The sequence below is a fragment of the Acanthopagrus latus genome, chromosome 5, assembly GCF_904848185.1.
Source record: "Acanthopagrus latus isolate v.2019 chromosome 5, fAcaLat1.1, whole genome shotgun sequence".
Classification (NCBI taxonomy): Eukaryota; Metazoa; Chordata; class Actinopteri; order Spariformes; family Sparidae; genus Acanthopagrus; species Acanthopagrus latus.
Genome location: NC_051043.1, coordinates 29,969,423 through 29,989,553, shown reverse-complemented (window position 1 = coordinate 29,989,553; position 20,131 = coordinate 29,969,423). Strand labels below are relative to the sequence as shown.

At 42.7% G+C, this 20,131-nt stretch overlaps 2 protein-coding genes across 3 annotated transcripts; one reads left to right on the top strand and one right to left on the bottom strand.

Annotated features, from left to right (window-relative positions):
- Positions 1 to 117: 117 nt before the first annotated feature.
- Positions 118 to 3,871, top strand: si:ch211-170d8.2 (uncharacterized protein LOC571755 homolog). The gene is made up of 3 exons (XM_037098368.1): positions 118 to 930; positions 3,107 to 3,251; positions 3,337 to 3,871. Exons 1-3 carry the CDS (start codon positions 282 to 284, stop codon positions 3,653 to 3,655), a joined length of 1,113 nt encoding a protein of 370 aa, XP_036954263.1. The 5' UTR covers positions 118 to 281; the 3' UTR covers positions 3,656 to 3,871.
- Positions 3,872 to 10,054: 6,183 nt separating this feature from the next.
- Positions 10,055 to 18,838, bottom strand: mlec (malectin). Of its 2 annotated transcripts, none has more exons than XM_037098332.1 (6): positions 18,538 to 18,838; positions 17,921 to 18,141; positions 16,172 to 16,350; positions 15,542 to 15,718; positions 12,024 to 12,081; positions 10,055 to 10,378 (listed from the first exon to the last, which is right to left on the bottom strand). In XM_037098332.1, the coding sequence occupies exons 2-6, from the start codon at positions 18,120 to 18,122 to the stop codon at positions 10,134 to 10,136; spliced, it is 861 nt and encodes a 286-aa protein (XP_036954227.1). In that variant the 5' UTR covers positions 18,123 to 18,141; positions 18,538 to 18,838; the 3' UTR covers positions 10,055 to 10,133. The 2 variants fall into 2 exon arrangements, with proteins under 2 accessions (XP_036954227.1, XP_036954226.1); XM_037098331.1 differs by having other exon boundaries at positions 18,592 to 18,838.
- Between the last annotated feature and the right edge of the window lie 1,293 nt (positions 18,839 to 20,131).

The following is a 20,131-nucleotide window of genomic DNA, read 5'->3' as shown; positions in this document are numbered from 1 at the left end:
TCGCTGCTTGTGTAAAACCACCCGGCCTGCTGAGACCCATCAGCGGCCTGAGCGCGGCCCCGCAGCCGCCTCACCGTCCCGCTGCTCGGCCTCTCGGTCCAACATGGCCCCGCTGACCCTGCGGGACGTGCGCGAGGCTGTTAGAAAAGCCGAACACGAGCTCATAAATGTGATTATTCATGTCACGTCCACATGTTTGTGCGCTGTATGTGCTGTAAATAAAGATCCTGATGAGCCAAATATGGGGTGATTAGAGTCATTAGCCGCGGAGCTGAATGTGAATGGATGAGGTCGCAGCTCCTCGGGGCGCCTCATTATGCAGGCGCATTAAAAGAAAGCGCCGGGGGGTAAATGGGTGGTTAGGGGGCACGAACAAAAAGAGGGGCAGGGTCTGCGAGGAGGGCCAGGATTCAAATTCTAAGTGGGAGATGTTCCCATTGTCAGCGGGGTATATAGCTGGAGGGTTTGGAGAGCTTGGCACCGCGGAGCAGCTGAAGACTCAATCACCGGGATTTAAAAGCACCATGGCCTCCGCTCGCTGCTGCTGGACTGCCCTGTTTCTTCTCTCGGTGGTGACATGTGGAGTATATGGTCGCGCAGTGGACACGCAGGGATTTGTGTCGCGGGTTGAACCATCCGGACAAACTTTACGCACGGACGCGCTGAGGCGGTGGAGGCGCGCGGCGGCGGGGACGCACCGGGAGCGCTGCGCGGAGCTGACGGCGCCGTGGCAGGAAAACACACGAGCGGCTCCCGACGATGATGCGACCCGGCTGCAGCTCCGTGTGCGGCCCTTCACCCCGAGAGCCGCCCAGGGCCTCGTGTTCCCGGAAAAGTCTCTGTTCAGCTTCGTCCGGCGGGTTTACCACTGCTGTCAGGAGGGGCTGAGCTGCAGGAGCCTGAAGGGAATACAGGGCCGCCTGAGAGGAGGTAAGACAGAGCGGATCCAGCTCCAACACACACACGCTGCTAAACTCTCCTTTCTTTTCTGAACAGCTGGAGGCAACAAGCAGAGCTCAGAGCTCAGCTTCACTCTCTGTGTGCAGAAATACAAGACATGATCTCTGAGTTAGAGCAGAACACGACTGAACGCTTCTTAAATGTCCCTGCAGAAGTCTGGAAATAAGAATAGAAGACAGAAGATCAGGAATAACTTGAAAAGGCTGTTTGATCAAATTACTTCAGGTTTTCTTTTTGCTTTCTTACTTTCAGCCTGCTGGGTAAATGTAAGTCAGAGCAACAAGACAGGAACTCAAATCACATCTAATGTTGCTACCTTGAACACAAAGTTGAGTGAAATTGATTTAAGACGATAAAATGAATTCAAAGATTAAAAAAAAAACAACAACAACCCTGAAAGCAACTTTTAAGATTATCAGTCTCGAGGGTCACAGAACTTTTTGCGGTGTCAGGACTGAAGGCCTCAGTCATTTTAACCACAGTTACTCCTACTGCACCTGAACACACCACTGAAACATCACATCAGGTCTGCACAGATAAATCAGTCAGAGAAGAAGAACAGCTGATCATTTAAACAACACTTCAGTCTCCAGATGAATATGATGGAATGTAACTAAGTAAATGTACTAAAGTACAATACTGAGGTCCTTGTACTTCACACTATGTTTGATAATTTAATTTACAAGTTACTTTGCAGATGACATGTTGCATCAGAGCCAGAACAGAACATTTTACAAAGAAGCCTCACTGTGTTTTATCACGTTCACCTTCATCAAAGTTAGATTTCAACACCATGTCTTTACTTTTACTCAACTATGACTTCTGAGAACTTTTTTTACAAGAAGCGCCGTCAGTTACTTTTAAGAGATTTTGTAAAGAATCAGAGGAGACGACAGGACGAGGCGTTCAGGTGTGTCGCTGAATACAGACGGCTGGATTGCAAACATAAAAAATATATATATATTTTTAGGACTTTTTGAAGATACAAATATGCAAAATGTGGTGAATCCCATCCAGTCACCATGAAGAGAACACAGAGAGAAGGTGCATGATAATAGAGATAAGAGCATTAAGCAGCCACATGCAGACACACGCGTTGACAAAGTGACACTGTGCAGGATCATAATCAGCTGCAGTGTTTTGGAGGATGTTGGTGAATGCAGCTGTAGAGCAGCAGATCATCTGCATACAAATGAGCCTCAGCTGCTTAACGTCCCGCTGACAGATTAACGAGGTATTAGGAGTGAAAGCATCACCTCTGTGCCGGAGAGCCGGGTGTTCTCACCCTGCAGCCTCACGCCAAGTGTTGGAGGAGGAAACCCAGAAGTCGTACTGGAGTACGAGTCAAGAGTTGGTGTTAAAATACCACTTTGACAGAGTGAAGTCTGAAAGTATGTGATGTTAAATGTACTTAAGTGTCAGGTAAAAGTAAATTATACATATATTTACATATATGTTCTGTTTACGGCTCAGTCTGGATGATTACTGCGTCCAACAATCAGCAAAGAAAATGTCTGAACCCACTTTTTTAGGGTGAGAGGGGAGAATTTTCCTTGAAAATTTAAAAAAAAAAAAAAAAAAAAAAGATAAATCAGTGTAAAATAAACCTGAAGTGAATGTGGTTTCAGCAAATTCTCTTGGCTTTTTTTTCCTGGAAAAAAAAAATCTTCTAAATTCTTTACTGTGAAAGTGAAAGTGAAGTGAAAATAAATCTCCTTTAACAGTCTTTTGAAATAAACTCCAGGAGAAGCTTTTTCAGATGTGACAAAGAAAGAAAGAAAGAAGGAAAGAAGGAAAGAAGGAAAATGTTCAAATAACATTTCTTTTTAAAGAATTTTTTAAAAATGGAAAAACTGGAAAAAATGCAGGTGAAAAAAATTCTCTTCAAAGTTTTGTTTTTCACTTTTTTATACATGAAAAAATGGCCTGAATTTCTTTTTCTTCACTTGGTTGAAAAAAAAAAATCTTGATTGTTTTTTGTTTCACAGATGAAACAAACTTTTGTTTGATTTATATCAGACTTGATCAGAGTGTAAAAGTTGAATAAATGCTGCAGAGCTGAAGTCTGTCAGGTTGGACTGGAGTTCATTACGTGAGCTGATGTGTGTTCTGTGACTCTGACCGTCTCGTCTCGTCTCCTCCTCAGACACAGACGTGGAGTTTCTCCTCACCAGAGACGTTTGGTCGTTAACTGTCATGAGAGCCGAGCTTCACCTCCTGCTGTCCAACCCACAACACCTGGACATCCACCCGGTGCTCTCAGCGCTGGCGAAGCGCGACCTTCCTACCAGGTAAAAACACAAATCGTGATCTCACTTCAGCCTGAATGTCCTCTGGGAGTCTGGTTCTGACCCGGTTGTCTCTCGCCTCCTCCAGGTACAGCGTGTGGTCTCGGAGCGGCTCGGTGGAGCTCAGGGTGGACCTGCTCTTCCTCTTCCAGAGTCTGCAGGAGGCGGCAGGTGGAGCAGGAGGAGGTCCCAGCTTGGCGAACATGCGGCGGGTGGCGTTTTCCTCCGAGGGGGATCGTCTGCAGGACACTGCGGGAGGCGTGTGGGGGGACGGGGTCACCGGCATGCTCCCAGTTCAGGAGCTGGGCCTGGTTCTGGGCTGCAGCCGGGCTGGATCCAGGGTGTCCTGTGGAGCGGGTGGAGTCCGCCTGTCACACACACCCTTCATGGCGCTGTACCACAGGTGAACTCAGGTGAACCCGGCTGAAGTCTGCAGGGAGACGCTTCATGTGCCGCATCAAGCAGCTGCTGGAAGCCTCGCAGGAAATCATGCACTTCAACTTCAGATCTATTAATTTATAAATGTTGTGTTTTCTTAAATATATTTCCATGTGTAAATAGTGAATATGATATACTGTTATTCTATGGAGCATTCTGTTGTTATTAAAGCTCAGTTAAACGTGTGGTGGTTCTAATGACGTCTGCTCTGTTCTGCTGTGATCCCGGTTCAGGATGTTCTGATCCGGTTAGATCTGGGTCTGTTTAAAGAAGCTACAAACATTCGGTGGGAAAAACAACAGCTGGACAAACAAAGACTCTGTTCTGTACCTGGACTGAGCTGTGATTACTCTGTTAAAGGAACAGTTCACCTAAACATGTACATTCAGTCATTAGCACCTCAGTTTCATGCTGATGGAAAGTTTGTCCTAAATTAATTTTCTTACTTGGTTGTATGAACATTTGTTTTCTCAAAATCTCACAAGTTTTATTTTACTCAGTCTCACAGGAGAAAAAAAAACAACTTTTATCTGAAAATATTTTCACTTAGTTTGACAGATGAGAAAAAAAGTTTGTCCTGAAAATTTTTCCCCACTCAGGTCCAAAAAAAGAAAAATTCTCCTTAAAAAAAGATGTTTTTCAGTTACTTTCATATGAGTGTTTACATTTTCTTCACTTCAATTTTTTTTCCTACTCAGTTTCACAAAAGGAAAACATGATGAATTTCTATTTTCCATTTAACTTTTCTCCTGAAACGTATGTTTTCACTTGGTTTTACGTGAGAAAGAATGTTTGTCCTGAAAAATTTCCCACTCACTTTCCAAAAAAGAAATTAAAAAAAAAAGATTTTTAAAAAAATGTTCAATCAAAATAAATCTGAACTTTTTGTCATATAAAAACTTTATGAGAAAAATATTCTCCTGAATTTCTATTTTCTGAAATTATTTTTCATTGATTTGATATCCATGAAAACAAATTGGTTTGACAGATGAGAGAGGAAAAAAAAATCCTCCAAATCTTTCATACCAAAAACTTTCCTCATGAAGTATTATTTTCAACTGGTCAAATGACAAAAAAAAAATAAATAAATAAAAATAAATAAATAAATCGGTAAATCTTTGGCAAAAAAAAAAAGTCTCAACTCATTTTGACAAATAGAAGTTAGAAGGTGAATAAAACGACATCTGACAACATTTCTGTGGAGAATAAGACCTAAAAAAATAAAATCATGACATTAAGACTTTTACAGACACCCAGCTGCTACCCAGGAAGGTTTGAGTCCAAAAACAGCCGCAACACGTTCTGATAAAATAGCACATTTATTAAAAAGAGACAGCATTTATCAGCATTTCCCATGTTGCACATATACGTCACATCTGAGTGAGATCAGGGCTGCGAACACACGTCCACCTGCTGCCACCAGCGCTCAGAGCAACCACACGCCATCTGTACAGACTCGTACTGACACAGAGTGATCATCGTCTGCAGCCCTTTGTGTGTGTGTGTGTGTGTGTGTGTGTGTGTGTGTGTGTGTGTGTGTGTGTGTGTGTGTGTGTGTGTGTGTGTGTGTGTGTGTGTGTGTGTGTGTTCAGCTGATGTTGTGATGCTCTAACTCGTCTCAGTTTAAATTCGTCTCACATGTTCAGTTGCTTTGAGAAAATGAGGAAACGAGGAAACGAGGAAACAGCAACATGCCAAAATTAAATTTACATTAAATTACAGAGCAATTAAAAGTGACTCTTTGAGGATGGGAGTGGCAAAGAACTCAACGACATGTGATGTGATGATGAGATGCGATATCTGGTTTATTCACGGCGAGAAACAGAAAAGGGTGACGGAGGTGAAAAGAACCGTTGGCGTCACGTCGAGACGGCGTTTAAGAATTTGGATGGAGCGATGGAAATTCTTTGGTTCTGATGTTCTAATAAAATAAATCAGAGCAGATCTTCATTCCACTCCAGTTCATTCAGTTGTGAGAAAATAAATATACAGATCTGAAAAACACTCGAGAGATCCAAACATGAGAAATGAGGGCTGGACAGACTTTTATGAGCTTCAGTTCTACTCAGAGCTGCAACGATAAAGTCGATCGAAAGAAAATTAATTGCCAACTGTTTTGATAATTAAAAAGTGTTTCAGTCGTTCTTCAAGCAAAACGATCGAACATGTGCTGCTTTTCTGTGTCACGTATGACAGTAAATGAAGAGTGTTGACTGGACAAAAAAGAAAATTAATTACTGAAACTATAAATGAGCAAAATAAGATCAATCGATAATGAAAATAATTGTTTGTCGCAGCCCCGATTCTACCAACAAGAGCCGAAAGAAAATGAACCCTGAAAGTGAGTTTGACAGAGAAAAGAAATGAAAAAGGAGAATAATTTGATTCAAGCCAACAAACGAGCGAGCTCAAGGCGAATGATGGTAAAGCACAAATGTATTCAAAAATTCAAGGCAACAAAGACAAACAAACAAAAAAAAAATGACATGAGGCAGTGCAAAATGTCACACCAATAAAACATCACGTTTTAAAAACAAAACAAGATCCTGAGGAAAAAATTCCAACACACAAATCCAAGCGCATTATAAAATCTCTCCAGATCAGCCCCACTCTAATTAAATTATATAGAATAGAATAGAAGATCCCACATTTTCAGACAAATCTCATTTATTTGACTTTCTGACAGTCAGTTCATTCGACTGCCCCTTAAAATTTATTCTTATACTCTGTACCAACAACCGTTCCCTCCCAGAAGAAAGGCCACAAAGACTTCCTCAGGAGAACATGGAAAAAAAAACCAAAAACAAAACAACCCAACACCTCGGCTACCAAACTAAAGTGATGAGAACAAAACCGTCGTCACACGATCAGTGTGAGCTTGTACCTTATATACAGACGCAGCTGTGTGGACTCGCAGAGGAACAGAACACGTGACGACTTTGGTGCCGAGTTAAATCAACCTCTTGCATCTTTTCAGAGGAAACAAAAAAAAAAAAAGGTGCCTTCATGGTCTTTAATGTGTGGACGAGGACGAGGGCCGCGGAGACAAAATGGGTTCGAATTCACGACTTTTTCTGAGGTTAAAGTCAATTCTGAGGGAAAAAGTCATGAAAGTCATAAAAATGTGAAAATAAATAATTATCAAAAAATTCAGAATCATGACAAAAAGTCTGGATAAACAATGTAATTATAAAAGTCATTATAAACTGTATAATCATACATGTGTTAATCTGCAGCTTCCACAGCTGTGGATACGCAGAGCGGCCATGTTGGATTCGGAGGTCGGGGCTGGTGACGAGCGACTCTCAGAGCGATCGTCCTTCACTTCAAACCACCGACTCACAACTTCAGACTTGTTTCCGGTTCAGGTGGAATCATCACCATCAGAATCAGTGAAAAAGTCAGAACTCAAAAGACATTTTTTTCCCCACACGTGGCCCGGATCCGGTTCCGTATAAATATGAGCTGAGTTTCAACTTAAAAAATAAAATAAAATAAAAAACAACCAAACCGACCAAATGTTTTCTGGCACCATCTTCTCAGAAAAAGGAAGGAGAATGGAGGAGTGAGGAAGGATCCACAGCACCGGGATCATTAACTGTTGTTCTAGTACTGCATATGGCAACAGCAATACTGGCAGCGAGAGGGGCAGGAGACATTTAAGACGCATTAGTGAAACAGGCAAAGTTACAGAACCGTCCTCGGAGCAGAGCTTAGCACTTAGGGGAGGTAACCAGATACATAAACAGGAGGGTTCACAACACGACCCCACTAATAATGAAGAACAAAGCTGCTTTTCAGACCGTATGGAAAGCAGAAAAAGGACATGACTGTCCAACACTGGAGACTAAAACACAGCCCGATGCGGCGATGAAGGAAAAAAGAAAAAGGCTCAACGATTCAGGAAGCTCAGAGTTCACACTGCGTTAACATGAGACAGTTCTGAGACAACAACTAATGTCGGTTTAACACATCGAGGCGTCGTTAGACTTTCTGCTGACGTTGTGCTTTCTCATCTCTGACTGCAGATGGAGCAGCTGTGAAGCAGCTGCATCGACGGCACAGATTCTCTTTAGTTCTCGTGTTAATTAGCGGTGAGCTGCAGCGACTGGTAACAAAACACAAGAAGTCACCGTCCTCCCAGTTAGTTGGCAAACACTCCGGACGTCCAGCAGCCTGAGACAAAGCGCTCGCCACCGCGGCGTCACAGCAGCGTTTTAAATAAAAGTTGTCAAACTAAAGAGGCCACCGGGTTTTTTCCTTCTCTAACAAACTAAATTAAGAATAAAGAAAGACATTCTTTGGTGAATCAAAAAGGCAGACATGCATCACGAATGAGTGAAGAGAAAAAGGCAACAACACAGAAAACACGCTGACGTAAAGTAAAAGGTCCAGACTCACTGCAGGACTCGTTCAGACCAAATCAGGCTTCAGCGAAACAAAGCTGGTGGCAGTAAAATCACAAGATAACTCGATCAGCTACGACTCCAACGCAACAAGCTGTGGGACTCCGTTAAATATGTTGTGTCCTGTAGTTAAGACGGCCCATCGTCCTTTGTTTTTTTTCTTTTAAAGAACAGAACATGTGTTAATACTGTGATATTTACATATTCCTCAACTGGAAATGACGTACAATACGAGGGGATGTGTCGTCTAATCCGACACTTTCAGCTGCCACCTTATTCAGGTTTTGGTAGAAAAAAGGAGAAAGTATGTACGAACAGCTCATTTAAACTCCATCGTTCAGTCGGCACAGAGTTTGAAAGACAGACTGAAACCACTGACTGTGGTCACTTTGTTAATATCTTTAGGTATTAAAAATATATTTAATAGCTTTAGATATTTAAAAAGTTTGTTGCGAGGGTAAAAACAGATTCTGACCATATGGACCAGAACATAAGTTGCTCAGAGTTTCTGGGCTTTTGTTGCCTCAGACGGCACCAGAAGGAGATCAGCTCCGCAAAGAACGATGCGTCTAATTTATCGACCTCTGGATGTAATCTGACGATACGATCTGCAGCTCTCTGCAGTTTCCTGATGTTCCAGTGTGTTCGTGATGACGAATGTGACACACAAACTCTTCTCTGTGGATTTTGGGAACCTGCATTTAAAAAAAAAAACTGCATACACGCTGTAATTCTGGTGGTTTAGGACATAATTCAATCGAGTGGATTTCGTTGTCGATGTTCCTTTTTTGTCACGCGCAGTTAGGACAGATGTTTTTCGACATGACAGGTTTGGTGTCGGACTTCAACAGTCCAGCTGATCTCGTGGTGTCGGACTGCAGCAGCAGGGAGGAGAGATTCTCCACAAACATGCTGCAGATGGAGAAAGTCTTAGTGGAAGAGCTGCTGAGCCAGAAACCGCTCGAGTTCATGGAGCAGACGCTGATTCTGATCCTTCACTGCGGCGCCTGATTTGGTCTGAATGAAGCCTGAAGCGCTTCACAGTCTTCACTTTGCCTCTCACTGAATGCAACAAGGTTCGACATTCTCGCTTTGTAAGGTAGAATTTTAATGATGGCGTCATCCACGGAGAAAAAAAAACAACTTTTTTTAAATCACCGTTTTCACAGCTTTCAATCGGTATTTGGTGGAATAATGTCGAGAGATCTTTTAAGCATTATCACATCACCAAGAGATTTATAAAAGCCGACCTGTATTTACGTCGAGGCAAACGGCACGTAACCCCGTCAGCTGCAGAGCTGCTGGTTCAACACCAACCGTTTTCTCCTTTACAAGGATAAGATGGCACGTCGACAACAAACTCACTACATCTGAGTGAAAAGACACAGAAATGAGACGAGTTGAGAGAAATGGGAGCCTCTGAAAAAGCAACTGTTCCACTGAGCGTCCGTCTCATCTAACCAAACTCTCAGCAGCACCACCTCCAGTTTAAAGGTAACAGGTGTGACTGGATGCTGAGCAGGAGTGTTAGACAGAGTGTGCTTCCTCGCTACACCAGGTACAAAACAACGCTTTTAGTTTAGAAAACGGGCCGAGACAAATCACTCCCGAGCAGCCCTCACCTGCTGAAATGTGGCTTAAAACCTCAGAGACTGGCACCTGTAAATCCTGCCCAGTCTGAGTGGAAATGACTACCATAGTTCAAAACGGTCAGCAGAGGTGGATGCGTAACACATTCACAAAGAAGCGCACAGCACGCGGCCGTCCCACGTCTCCTCGGCGGTAGAATCTGACAGCAGCGTCTGCTTCGTCTCTTGGCGGCGTTCCGAAAAGTTTTTGTCTCTTTTTGTCCTCCATCGTTGAACTCTCTCCGGTGTGTTTGCCTTTACCTGTGCTGCTGCTGCTGCTGCTGCTGCTGCTGTCACCTTAAACCCCCCCCACCCCCACCCCCACCCCTTCCTCCCTGCCTCCCTCCCTCCCCCTCTCTTCATAGTCTCACGTCTGTCCGTTTGACGCCTCCTCCCCAGTGGCTGGTTGTGGCTCACAGCCGACAGAGGCAGAACAGTGTGGGGATGAAAACCCCAAACGCCACCAGGATGGGGAACATTAGGCTGCTGTTGTCGGCTGCGTATGGGTTTGGTGTTCGCGGGCCCGACTGGACTCTGGTCTTGGAACCTGGTGGGAGCTTTTTCTTCCCACCTTCCTCGCCTCCCTCAGTTTCCTCCTCTTCTTCCTCCTCCTCCTCAGGCTTCTCCAAGCCAGGGTGAGGCTGAAGCTTTGGCACATCTGTCAAGTGAAGACGTTTCAGGAGGGGTTATTTCCAAAAGACACAAAAGAAACTGGTACATCACAACTGCTGCACTAATGAGCTTACAGCTAGTTGAGCAGGAGTTCTCTGCAGGGCTTAGGTGTGTGTGGGTGGAAGAGGCATTCAGAGCGTTCATTTAGTAATCAGTAAAATCTACTTAAAGTGTCAAAGTGAAACTATTCATTCGGCAGTAAAAAGGTCCCGTGACTGATTTATGATTAGGCTGCTAACACTAGCTACATGAAGTAAGAGTCAGTACAAGTCCTCACGTGACTGAATATGCTTCAGATAACAACCGTGAGACATTATTTCCTCTCCGACTTTGCTGCAGAGGACTTTCTAAATGCTCTCAAACACAGCAAAGTTCTCTGCAGGCACGATTGTGATTTGGCAATGAAACATTTCGCAAACTGTTGTTGGTGTTGTGTTTAGCCGACAGTTCACCACCTAATAACACAGCCTGTGATTAGAGAGGAGAGTCAACACGTCTGCCAGAAATCTCACTCACCAAATCAGTAAAGACTTGTTGGTGAAGTCGCCGTGAGAATGTTCAGACTAGAGTTACCGTGTCGTCGTCCTCTCCTGAGCTGTGGTGATGAATCACAGCCAGAATATTTATCATCATCAGGATTTTATGATGTCAAAGTGCATTTAACCTCTGACCTTTTGGAAATCAAATGTCATAACTTCATGTCTTCATAATTTCATCCTATTAGACATTCGTATGTCAATTATGTCGATGGTAAATAGCGTACGAATTATTGAGTTATGGCCAAAAATGTGTTTTGTGAGTTCACAGTGACCTCTGACCTTTGTCAACCAAAATCTAATCAGTTCATCTTGTGTCACAGTCGACATTTCTACCAAATTTGAAGACATTTTAAGAACTGGACGGCCAAACGCTCCCATAAAGCCTCTGGCCACAGCTGTTGCCGGCGTGGAGGCATAAAAACACTGGAGCGTCACTTACACTACTTTTAAAAAGTGTCCAGAAATAACACATTTCCTTGATGGATTACGAAGCCTCTGGTTCGATCATAAGAACGAGTGGGTTCACTGCAACAGCTGAACAGTGAGCTGCAGGACAGTTTTTAAAGTAAGTCACCACATGCATCGGTCACGGAGATATTATCACAAATATGAAGTATTTGGAAGTATGACTGATGCCCTACAGGCTTGTGAGATAAAGTGGTAAATGCCAAAAAAACACTTGGAAGGGGAGCACATCTCAAATCTCCAAGTCAGGAAGGACAAAATACATTTCACTGGTTTATTTGGCTCACATCCTGAGAGATAAACGCTAACGTGTTTCTGTAGAGAGCCTTCGTCAGAGTGTTCAACATGTACAGCTTCACTTCACTGTGACGCACAAGAGCAGAGTGGAACCAGAAATGTTAACAACACATCAGAATTTACACAGTGGGCTGAAGGAAACTGGCTGTAGTCAGACGGTCAAAGAGAGCTGTGAACCCTCACGGCTGATAAACCAAACCACCCTGTTCTGTCCCGTGTGTCGGCTCATCCAGACGCTCACACTGTTTCTTCTGACTGTTAGAGGCAGTGAAAAGTGGGAATAATGGCATGATGGCGAGGAAAAGAGGTGCGTTCAGGCTCAGGACTCACCTTCTAATGTCCCCTTCATCACGTAGAGAGCGCAGACCTTGGGGTTGTCATAATAACCCTGAAAAGACAGAACACATCCGTTAAAAACAGCAGAGACAACAGTCTCTCATGTCGGTAATTTAATACCACACAGGAGAAACGGAGTGTGTCCGACTGTGATCACGCTCGTGATCTTTTCTGCCCTCAAAAAACACCTATTTAACGGTTGGAGCTGCTTTTTATCCTGAGATAAAAAGTAAAGACTCAACATTTGTTGCAGGTGCATTTCTGCTGAAGAGAAACAATAAAGATTCTGTCATTTCATTGTTTGAGCAGCTTTAATGTTTGCAAAAAAAAAAAAAAAAAAAAGCGAACAGCGTGTCCCACTTCTATCTTTACAAAGAGAGGAAAACACAAAGAGGGCCAGTGATCTACAGAAAATACAAAGAGGAAGAAGAAAGAGGCCACTGCAGAGAAACTTTTCTGAAGAGCAGGTTTAGCCTACAGCCACATGTTCGTCACAGCCACTGGCACAATCTTTGATTTGTTCGAACACAGAGCTTGAAGGGAATACTAATCAAGACGATAAAAAACAACAGTACGGCCTCCAGCAACCTCATCAGTATTTGTGAGGAGTTCCAGAACTGTAAAACAAAATCAAAAGGTAGCCTGAATCCTTTATGTGTCAGTCAAGATTCATTCTGTGGAAATTCACCTACTAACACAGTTTAGTTTGGGTGTTTTTATTCCTCACAGAGTCGTGGGCATTAGGATGAAATCGTAGACAAATTCAGTCATCCACCAGTGTTTCAGACAAACGCCACAGTTTCACCTATCAGTCGATGAAAAGGTTTACCTTGTGAGGGAGCTGGATGTGATCACGCAAAAACCATCTACCTGAAACCAACACGGCTGAAACTACGGATATATCAAGAGAAGTCTGGATACAGCGTCGGAGCCAGAGCCACGTTAGCTTCTCTGCTGGTTATGATGCCAAAACCGTCCAACTTCCTGGGTATGAAACAAGAGACCTTCCAGTTTAGCTCTATGCTAACTTGAGTAGGGATAAAAATATTTACTTGTGCGGCTCTTCTACACTTATCAGGCCAAATAGCTTGAATTCTGATAGTGAAGCTAGTCATTTCATTTCACTGTGCAGTATTTTACAGCTGCATCACGAGAAGCTGGAATAACACGGTTTGGCCATTATGTGGAACAGGCTTTAAAACCCAGACCAGTTCCTGCAGCATCCTTTAAAGGAACCAGCTACAGCCCTGGTGCAGGTGTGACGACGAGCAAGAGAAGCGGCTGTTCATCTGAAGACAACGATGGCGGCTCCTCGAGAGGTTGATGTAGCTGCTAAAGCATCTTGTGATACCAGCACAGGAGAGGATATTTAACTGAAACACTGAAGGCTCATTTCTTTATGGACCACGATGTTTTCACTCCTCTCTCCGGCTGTTCTTCTGATTGGTTGAAGTCAGCATAAGATAGATAGTAATTTAAAGGGACTAAACTTTTCCAAACACTTTGTACCGGCACCTCTCCAGATGGTTCTGTGTAACAACCATGTTGCCTTTAGAAAAACAATATGACGCACATGAGTTTGTAGGAAGTGTCTAAAATATTACCGCTGCAGCAGGCCCGTTAACAGGAGATGATGGATGCACAGCCAGAGAATACAATGTGACTAACTTCATCACAAAGACAGCAACAGATAATACGACACTTTCACTGGTTTAGGATGGATTCATGGTGCTCATTGTTTATCTACAGCCAGACTTCAGACTCCAAAGTCAGCCAACCTCAGCAGAACAAACTGTGCATGTCAGCCAGAGCAGCTTTTTCTACATTTTAATGGCCTTTCTTAAAATCACAGCAACTTTAAACATAAGAAATGAAAATGAAGGGAACAGATTGTAAAAGCTTAATGTTGGACAAACAGATTCACAGGCAGCAGCCGTGGCGTGAACTTCACTACACGACAAGTAAGCAAATGTGATGAAGGCCGACCAGATGTGCGACTGTTGTCGGTCATTTGCATGACAGACCACAAACACCAACAGGCTGTCGACAGCCTCTTTCAGACAAGGATTTCATTATGAAAATGTGCCGTTCAGTTCACATGTCGGCCTGATGTCTGACTAAACCCGAGCGTCAGTTTTATTTACAAGCTGTGAGGTGAGGACGTGACAGGAGCGCCGTCATGTTAAAGGAACATTTAAAAAACAAATTTCACTGGATCTCATTTGAACGCCTCCTAAACTCTGACAGGGACTTGATGGTGCATTCAAGTGCATCTAGGAAACTTTGAAATCTATATTCAAATGGCCACAGAGGTTATTTAACAGAAGATTCTATTTTCTTTATAAATATGTTTCTTGCTTGAAATCCACAGGCCGACATCTGGTGACACGTACTTGTTCTTTCATTACAGAATGTTTAATAATCCACAACATCAACCCGTTTATTTCTCCGTCACTCTTAATGTAAACATTAATATTTCTATTCATGCACCAGGATTACTGCGACACTTTACAGTGTTTGCTCTCTAAGAATCTCTGTAAGTGAAGCTGGAACTGAATCGATGTTGAATTAAATCAAATCGGGATGATTGTGATGATACCTAAACTACGTCTTCTGTTTACTGCTCATCCATCTTTGTGTCTACATCTAACTGTATGTTTAATACGTGTGCAAAGCAAGCAAGTTGTCAATGTTTTAGTCAGTGAGGTTTAAAAGCTGCTGGTAAGTGGATTTTGTTGCCTGTGGATGGAGCCTGGTTAGCTGTTCCCCCCTTTATGCTATGCTAAGATAAGAAGCTGCTGGAGGAAGCCTAATCTTTAAAAACAGACCGATAAGACTTATAAAACGATCACGATCTCCTGATCAAACTCTCAGCAAGAGGGAATAATCACATTTTGCAGAATCCTTCCTGTCGTACTGAAGCAGATATCTTCATGACTATACCTCCTAACACTCAAGTCATTTTAATATTAAGCAGAATAACTGTTGTACTGATTATTCTCCAGACCTGTCCACCACATACAGCTGTACGTGCTGCACACTATTACATAAAAAAGTAAACTAATAAATAACCTGCAAGGACACCAATTTAACAAATGCTGCATGAATAGTCTGATAAGAAAATGGCGTTGTGCACACAAGTCATTTGAATATTCAGACAAATTTGAATAAACTCCAACTACCTGAACGTGACAGTCGTCAGGATTTCCTTCCTTTTACCAACTGCTACCTCATTGTGTACTGGAAAGCTAAAATAACTAGAAACCAACCACAAAGTTGAGCAACCATGCTTAAAATGACTAATACTGCAGCACTGATCTGTCCCTGCGTCACGTTCCACCTCACAACCCTGTTTGAAAGAAAGATCAACAAATCAAGCGAGCAGCTGAACGCATCATTAAGTGCCGTTACAGGTGTCACAGTATAATCAGCAATCTGACACTCTGATGATGAACTGCAGATGATTTTTTTTTTTTTAAATAATTCAGATTCATAAAAAAATAAAAACTCACCTTCACAAACTCCACCGTGAGCTTGCCGTTGAAAGTGGACACCTCTCCCTGCACGCTCAGCTTCCCACGTCGAATAGAAAAGGACACGATCTCGTCATGAGCGGTGCTGTGGCCCACTCGGTCAAAGATGTCCAGGTCCTTCACCACCGTGTGGCCATTTAGACGCACGTCAAACACCTGGAAAAGTTTACTGATTAACCACTAATCCACACACACACACACACACACACACACACCATCATCCAGTACACTGATGGATATTCAAACAGATTGTAGTGAGCCACTGGTTTTGATCACTGAATGCAAAAGCAGCGTCCATGATGTCGGGTTTAGTTTCTTTTTTCAGAGATCCTTGATAGATTTGTTTGTGAAGAGGGTTGACTCTGGACAGATCGGAGAAACTGAACAGAATTTCAATCTTAAATCGTTGAATCACTATCATCTACTATTATTATTTGAACTTGTTTAAAATCACAGTTGTCAGGATATAAAATACGAGTGTGAAGTGACTAAAAACATTAACCATGACACAACTTCCATCCTCAACATGAGCTGGACAGCAACAAGTACGTCAGCACGTGGAAAGTGTGCTGAAGAAGCTGAAAACCGCTGATCCATTACTTGTCATACCTTCTGCTGTGACTGGGCGAAGTAAACCTCTGCGTACTTCATCACTAGTATATAGTCTCCTTCCTCTCGGATGGGAACGTCATATCCGAACGTGTCCTCGTTGTAGCGCTCTGTCTGGTACAGAATCTGGTCCTCTGGACTGGAGCGCAGGATCGGCAGACGCACCCCGTAATCAGACGCTGAGAGAAGAAGAAGAAGAAGAAGAAGAGCAACAGGTTCAGTGCGAGTTCAGGCCACATTAACACGAGAGGCAGAGGTGGAACAAAATATCAATACGCCAAATATCAAATCAGCACAATTGTACAATTATCTCCTGGATATGTTATCAAGGCTATCAACTTTCTGTGTCTGTTCTTCAGCAGCCACATTATTCATATAGTTTACAGTTCGTTTGTGATTTTATTCACGTGTTTCCTGCACAACTACACATCTGCAGCTCATTTAGATCAGATAAAAGATGCTTTCTTGCTCCTTATCCGTGCACACTTGCCAACCTTGAGAACTCAAAAACAAGCAGGATTTCAAAACCGAAGCAAGATTCTGGGGAAGATTCAAGGAAACATGCATTTCCTGAATTGTGATGAGCTTTAAAAAGAAGGAAAATGGCTATATAATATGTAAAATAAGTGTCCGTGCTCGACACTACCCTGTTTGTCCACCTCTCGGTGTGGACAGAACTAAACCTTTTCCTTTAAAAACGTCTGAAATATACTGTAAAACTATATTTCCTCTCCATTTTTCTCTGTGTCTCTCAATCATTGTGAATTGTGACCAGGGTGGAAACCAGGAGAGGGTGATGAAAAAAACTGGAGTCTCCTGGGAAAATTCTGTAGGCTGATGAATCTCAGAGCTACACGGAAACAACTGGACTCGATCTCACCGCAGATCCGCAAGTGATTAAGGTCAAGGACATCATCCGTAGTGTCGCTGAGAGTATGAAAATATTGACACTGAATATGTGAATTATCCAGTACCAGCTGTGCTGTTCACGCTCTCCTCTCTGACAGTGAGTAACAGGACTATGGAGAGCCTACACAGTCCCTCCTCCTCCATCAGTAACAGCACAGCACAAAAGTCCTGTTTTATTTATTTCTTTTACTAAAAATCTGACATTGTGTGCAGCCAAAGTTGTGCAAGTATTTCCCCATGGCATCGAATATCGATATCTGTCAAGGGCTTGCATCTTGTAAGACACTAGTCCTCTACTATTATTACACATCGCCCAGGTAACACTGGTATGAATTTTGTATTCCATGTTTGCAGATGATTGTCCATCCATGTATTGATTATGGCACAATGGCTGTGTGTGGATATTATCCTTATTGTGATTTCCACCCAGAATTAATAGCTGCATTACTGGAAAACAGATCTAAGCTCTAAGTGCACATTACACAAGCCCTGACCTTTCCCTGCACCCTCAGAAACACAGAGTCCTTCTGTCTCACATGGCTGGCGTGTGTTCGCTCCAGCTGAAATTTTTTTTTTGCAGTATCTGAATCTCATAACTGGAGCCAAGAGTGACTGTGTGCAGTCAGTCTGATCATATCGTCACCTGCTTCCTCTGCATGCTGACAGGGGCGGAGCTGCAGCCCTCTGTGCTGACTCCTCATTAGTTTGTGGTTACTTGCGGAAGCCTGACCGTGCAGAGGTTTTCTTCTGGAAATATCTGTTCCTCTGAGGAGCAAGATTTTTTTTTTGTTACCTTCACAGGTGTAAGCGCCCAGTTAATGGCTCCCAGCATCCACTCACCTTTGCCGACCTTCCCTTCCAACGGGTCCTTTTTGAAGTGAATACCGTGCACGTCTATATGTGCTTCACCTCCGGCGTTTACAGCCCAGATTACTCGTTCAGCGAGGCTGGGGCCCCCGCCGTCCGCCCAGCACTGCTCCGCCAGCAGCGACAGTACCGCTGCGACCAGCCCGGCGACGAGCTGCGCCGTGACCCGCTGCATTGCCCCGCACCGCCCGGTCCTACACACACAGACAGACCGACAGACAGACAGACAGACAGGCGGACAGAGAGACAGACAGTGTCGGAATCGGAAACTCACAGTACGGAAGCAGCTCCTCATATGAAACATTAACCATAAGGTTAGCTAGCACAAGGAGCTAGCCAGCTTGTCTTGATGACATGCAACATGATATGAGTTAGCCTGTGTGCTAACCTTAACAGTACCAATACCGGCAGTTAGCGTTAGCCTGAATGCTCACAGACAGCCCGAACATGACAGAGAAATCATTAACAAGCCTCCCGGCTCACCGTTAGCTCACCAACGAGACACCAACTCGCGTATCAACGAGCACAAACATTCAGATGTAACGAGAAAAATCAGTTGGTCAAGTGAGGCTACTAGCTAGCTAACCTACCTGTCTAACCAGAAATACTTGGTGTGTGATGAGAGTAATTCAAACGTCTCTCACCTTCCCCTTCCACAAATGTCTCCGACCCGTCCTCTGCCAACGTGTGAGCTCGTGTCGGCTGTTAAAAGTCTCCGCAGGTGAAGTCACGCCGTCGGATAACTTCACTGAGGGGAGACGGTCTCAGCTGCTGGTGGTCACAGCCCGCTACACTGACTTTCATTCAATGTGTGCACTAACATTTGCTCTGCTGCTGCTGCTGCTGCTGCTAGCTCCAGCGGCTGGCAGTATGCAGGGGGCGGGGCCGTGCTACCTAACCTTACACTTCCGGTAGCCGATGAGTGACAGGCGCTCCGTCCAATCACAGCTTCCTGTTGAGACGCACTATTAAACACCATTTTATGTGTTATTTCTAGAAATGTAATAATTACAAGATTATTATAAATTATGTATTTGAACATTTATGATCATGTTAAAATATTGACTGATGGACATATTTTAATTTTATTTATCTATTTATTTTTATACCTTTTATTGGAAACAGAACAGTCTACAAAGAATTCAGGTGGTTTTTATCAAACAGTAGGACATCAGCCAGTGAGAATACAAATAGATAAATTAACAAAACATAACACAGAAAAATAAAGACAGATGAGTACATAAAGCCTATAGCTCAATATAGACATCATCAGACGTATTAGATTATTATTTATCAACTTTAGTGATTTAAGTCGTGAGTTTAGTTCAGAAAAGAAAAAAATGAAAATTTGTGAAGAGATCTGGAGAATTTCTGAAAATGTTCATCTTTTTTTTCTAAATCATCAGGATTTTTATATTAATAAACAATTTCTTTAAAGTTAAGAGACAAAATTAAAAGGCTCAAAAAAATGAGATTCAGTGACAGTCAACAGGGTTTATTTTAATGTAAGCCTTGCTTTTATTATTCTTGGCAAATATGCTAAATTCTCTGAGTCAGGCAGACTTCATGTTAATAATCCATACTTAAAAATACCCTGGTGAGAAACTCTTGCGGGATTTTCAACTTTTCCAGTGAATTTCTAAAAAGCTTCTAAGATTAATGTCTCTGACTTTTAGGATTTTTTTTTTGAAGGAAATTAAAATTTTCCCAGTTGTATATATTTTTTAACTTGTGTACAAGGTATTTAACATTTTAATTTACTGAGATGGATTCTTAGAAAATTTAAACTATCTAAACTAAACGATCTGCAATATTATTGATAACATATTACCAATGATATTGCAGATAGTTTAGTTGTAAATCAAAAACAAAGTATGTAAAAAAAATAATTCCTCGTGAACTAAACCAACAAAATGCTAAAGAAACAGCATTTAACCGTGTAATAAATGCGTTTTACGTTGTTTTTAATAGTTGTCTCACATATAAAGTGATTTTCTTTGCCCACTTGTTTGACCATTAATCTCTCCACACATACAAGAGTCGACATTATATTTATTATGTCTCCTACATTATGTATATTTTTAAGAGTCTTTATGTATTTTTCTATGAAATCATATCGTAATATTACACGTGTCCTTTAAAACAAGCTTGCACGCCCCCTCTCTACTTCCGGTATGGTATGGT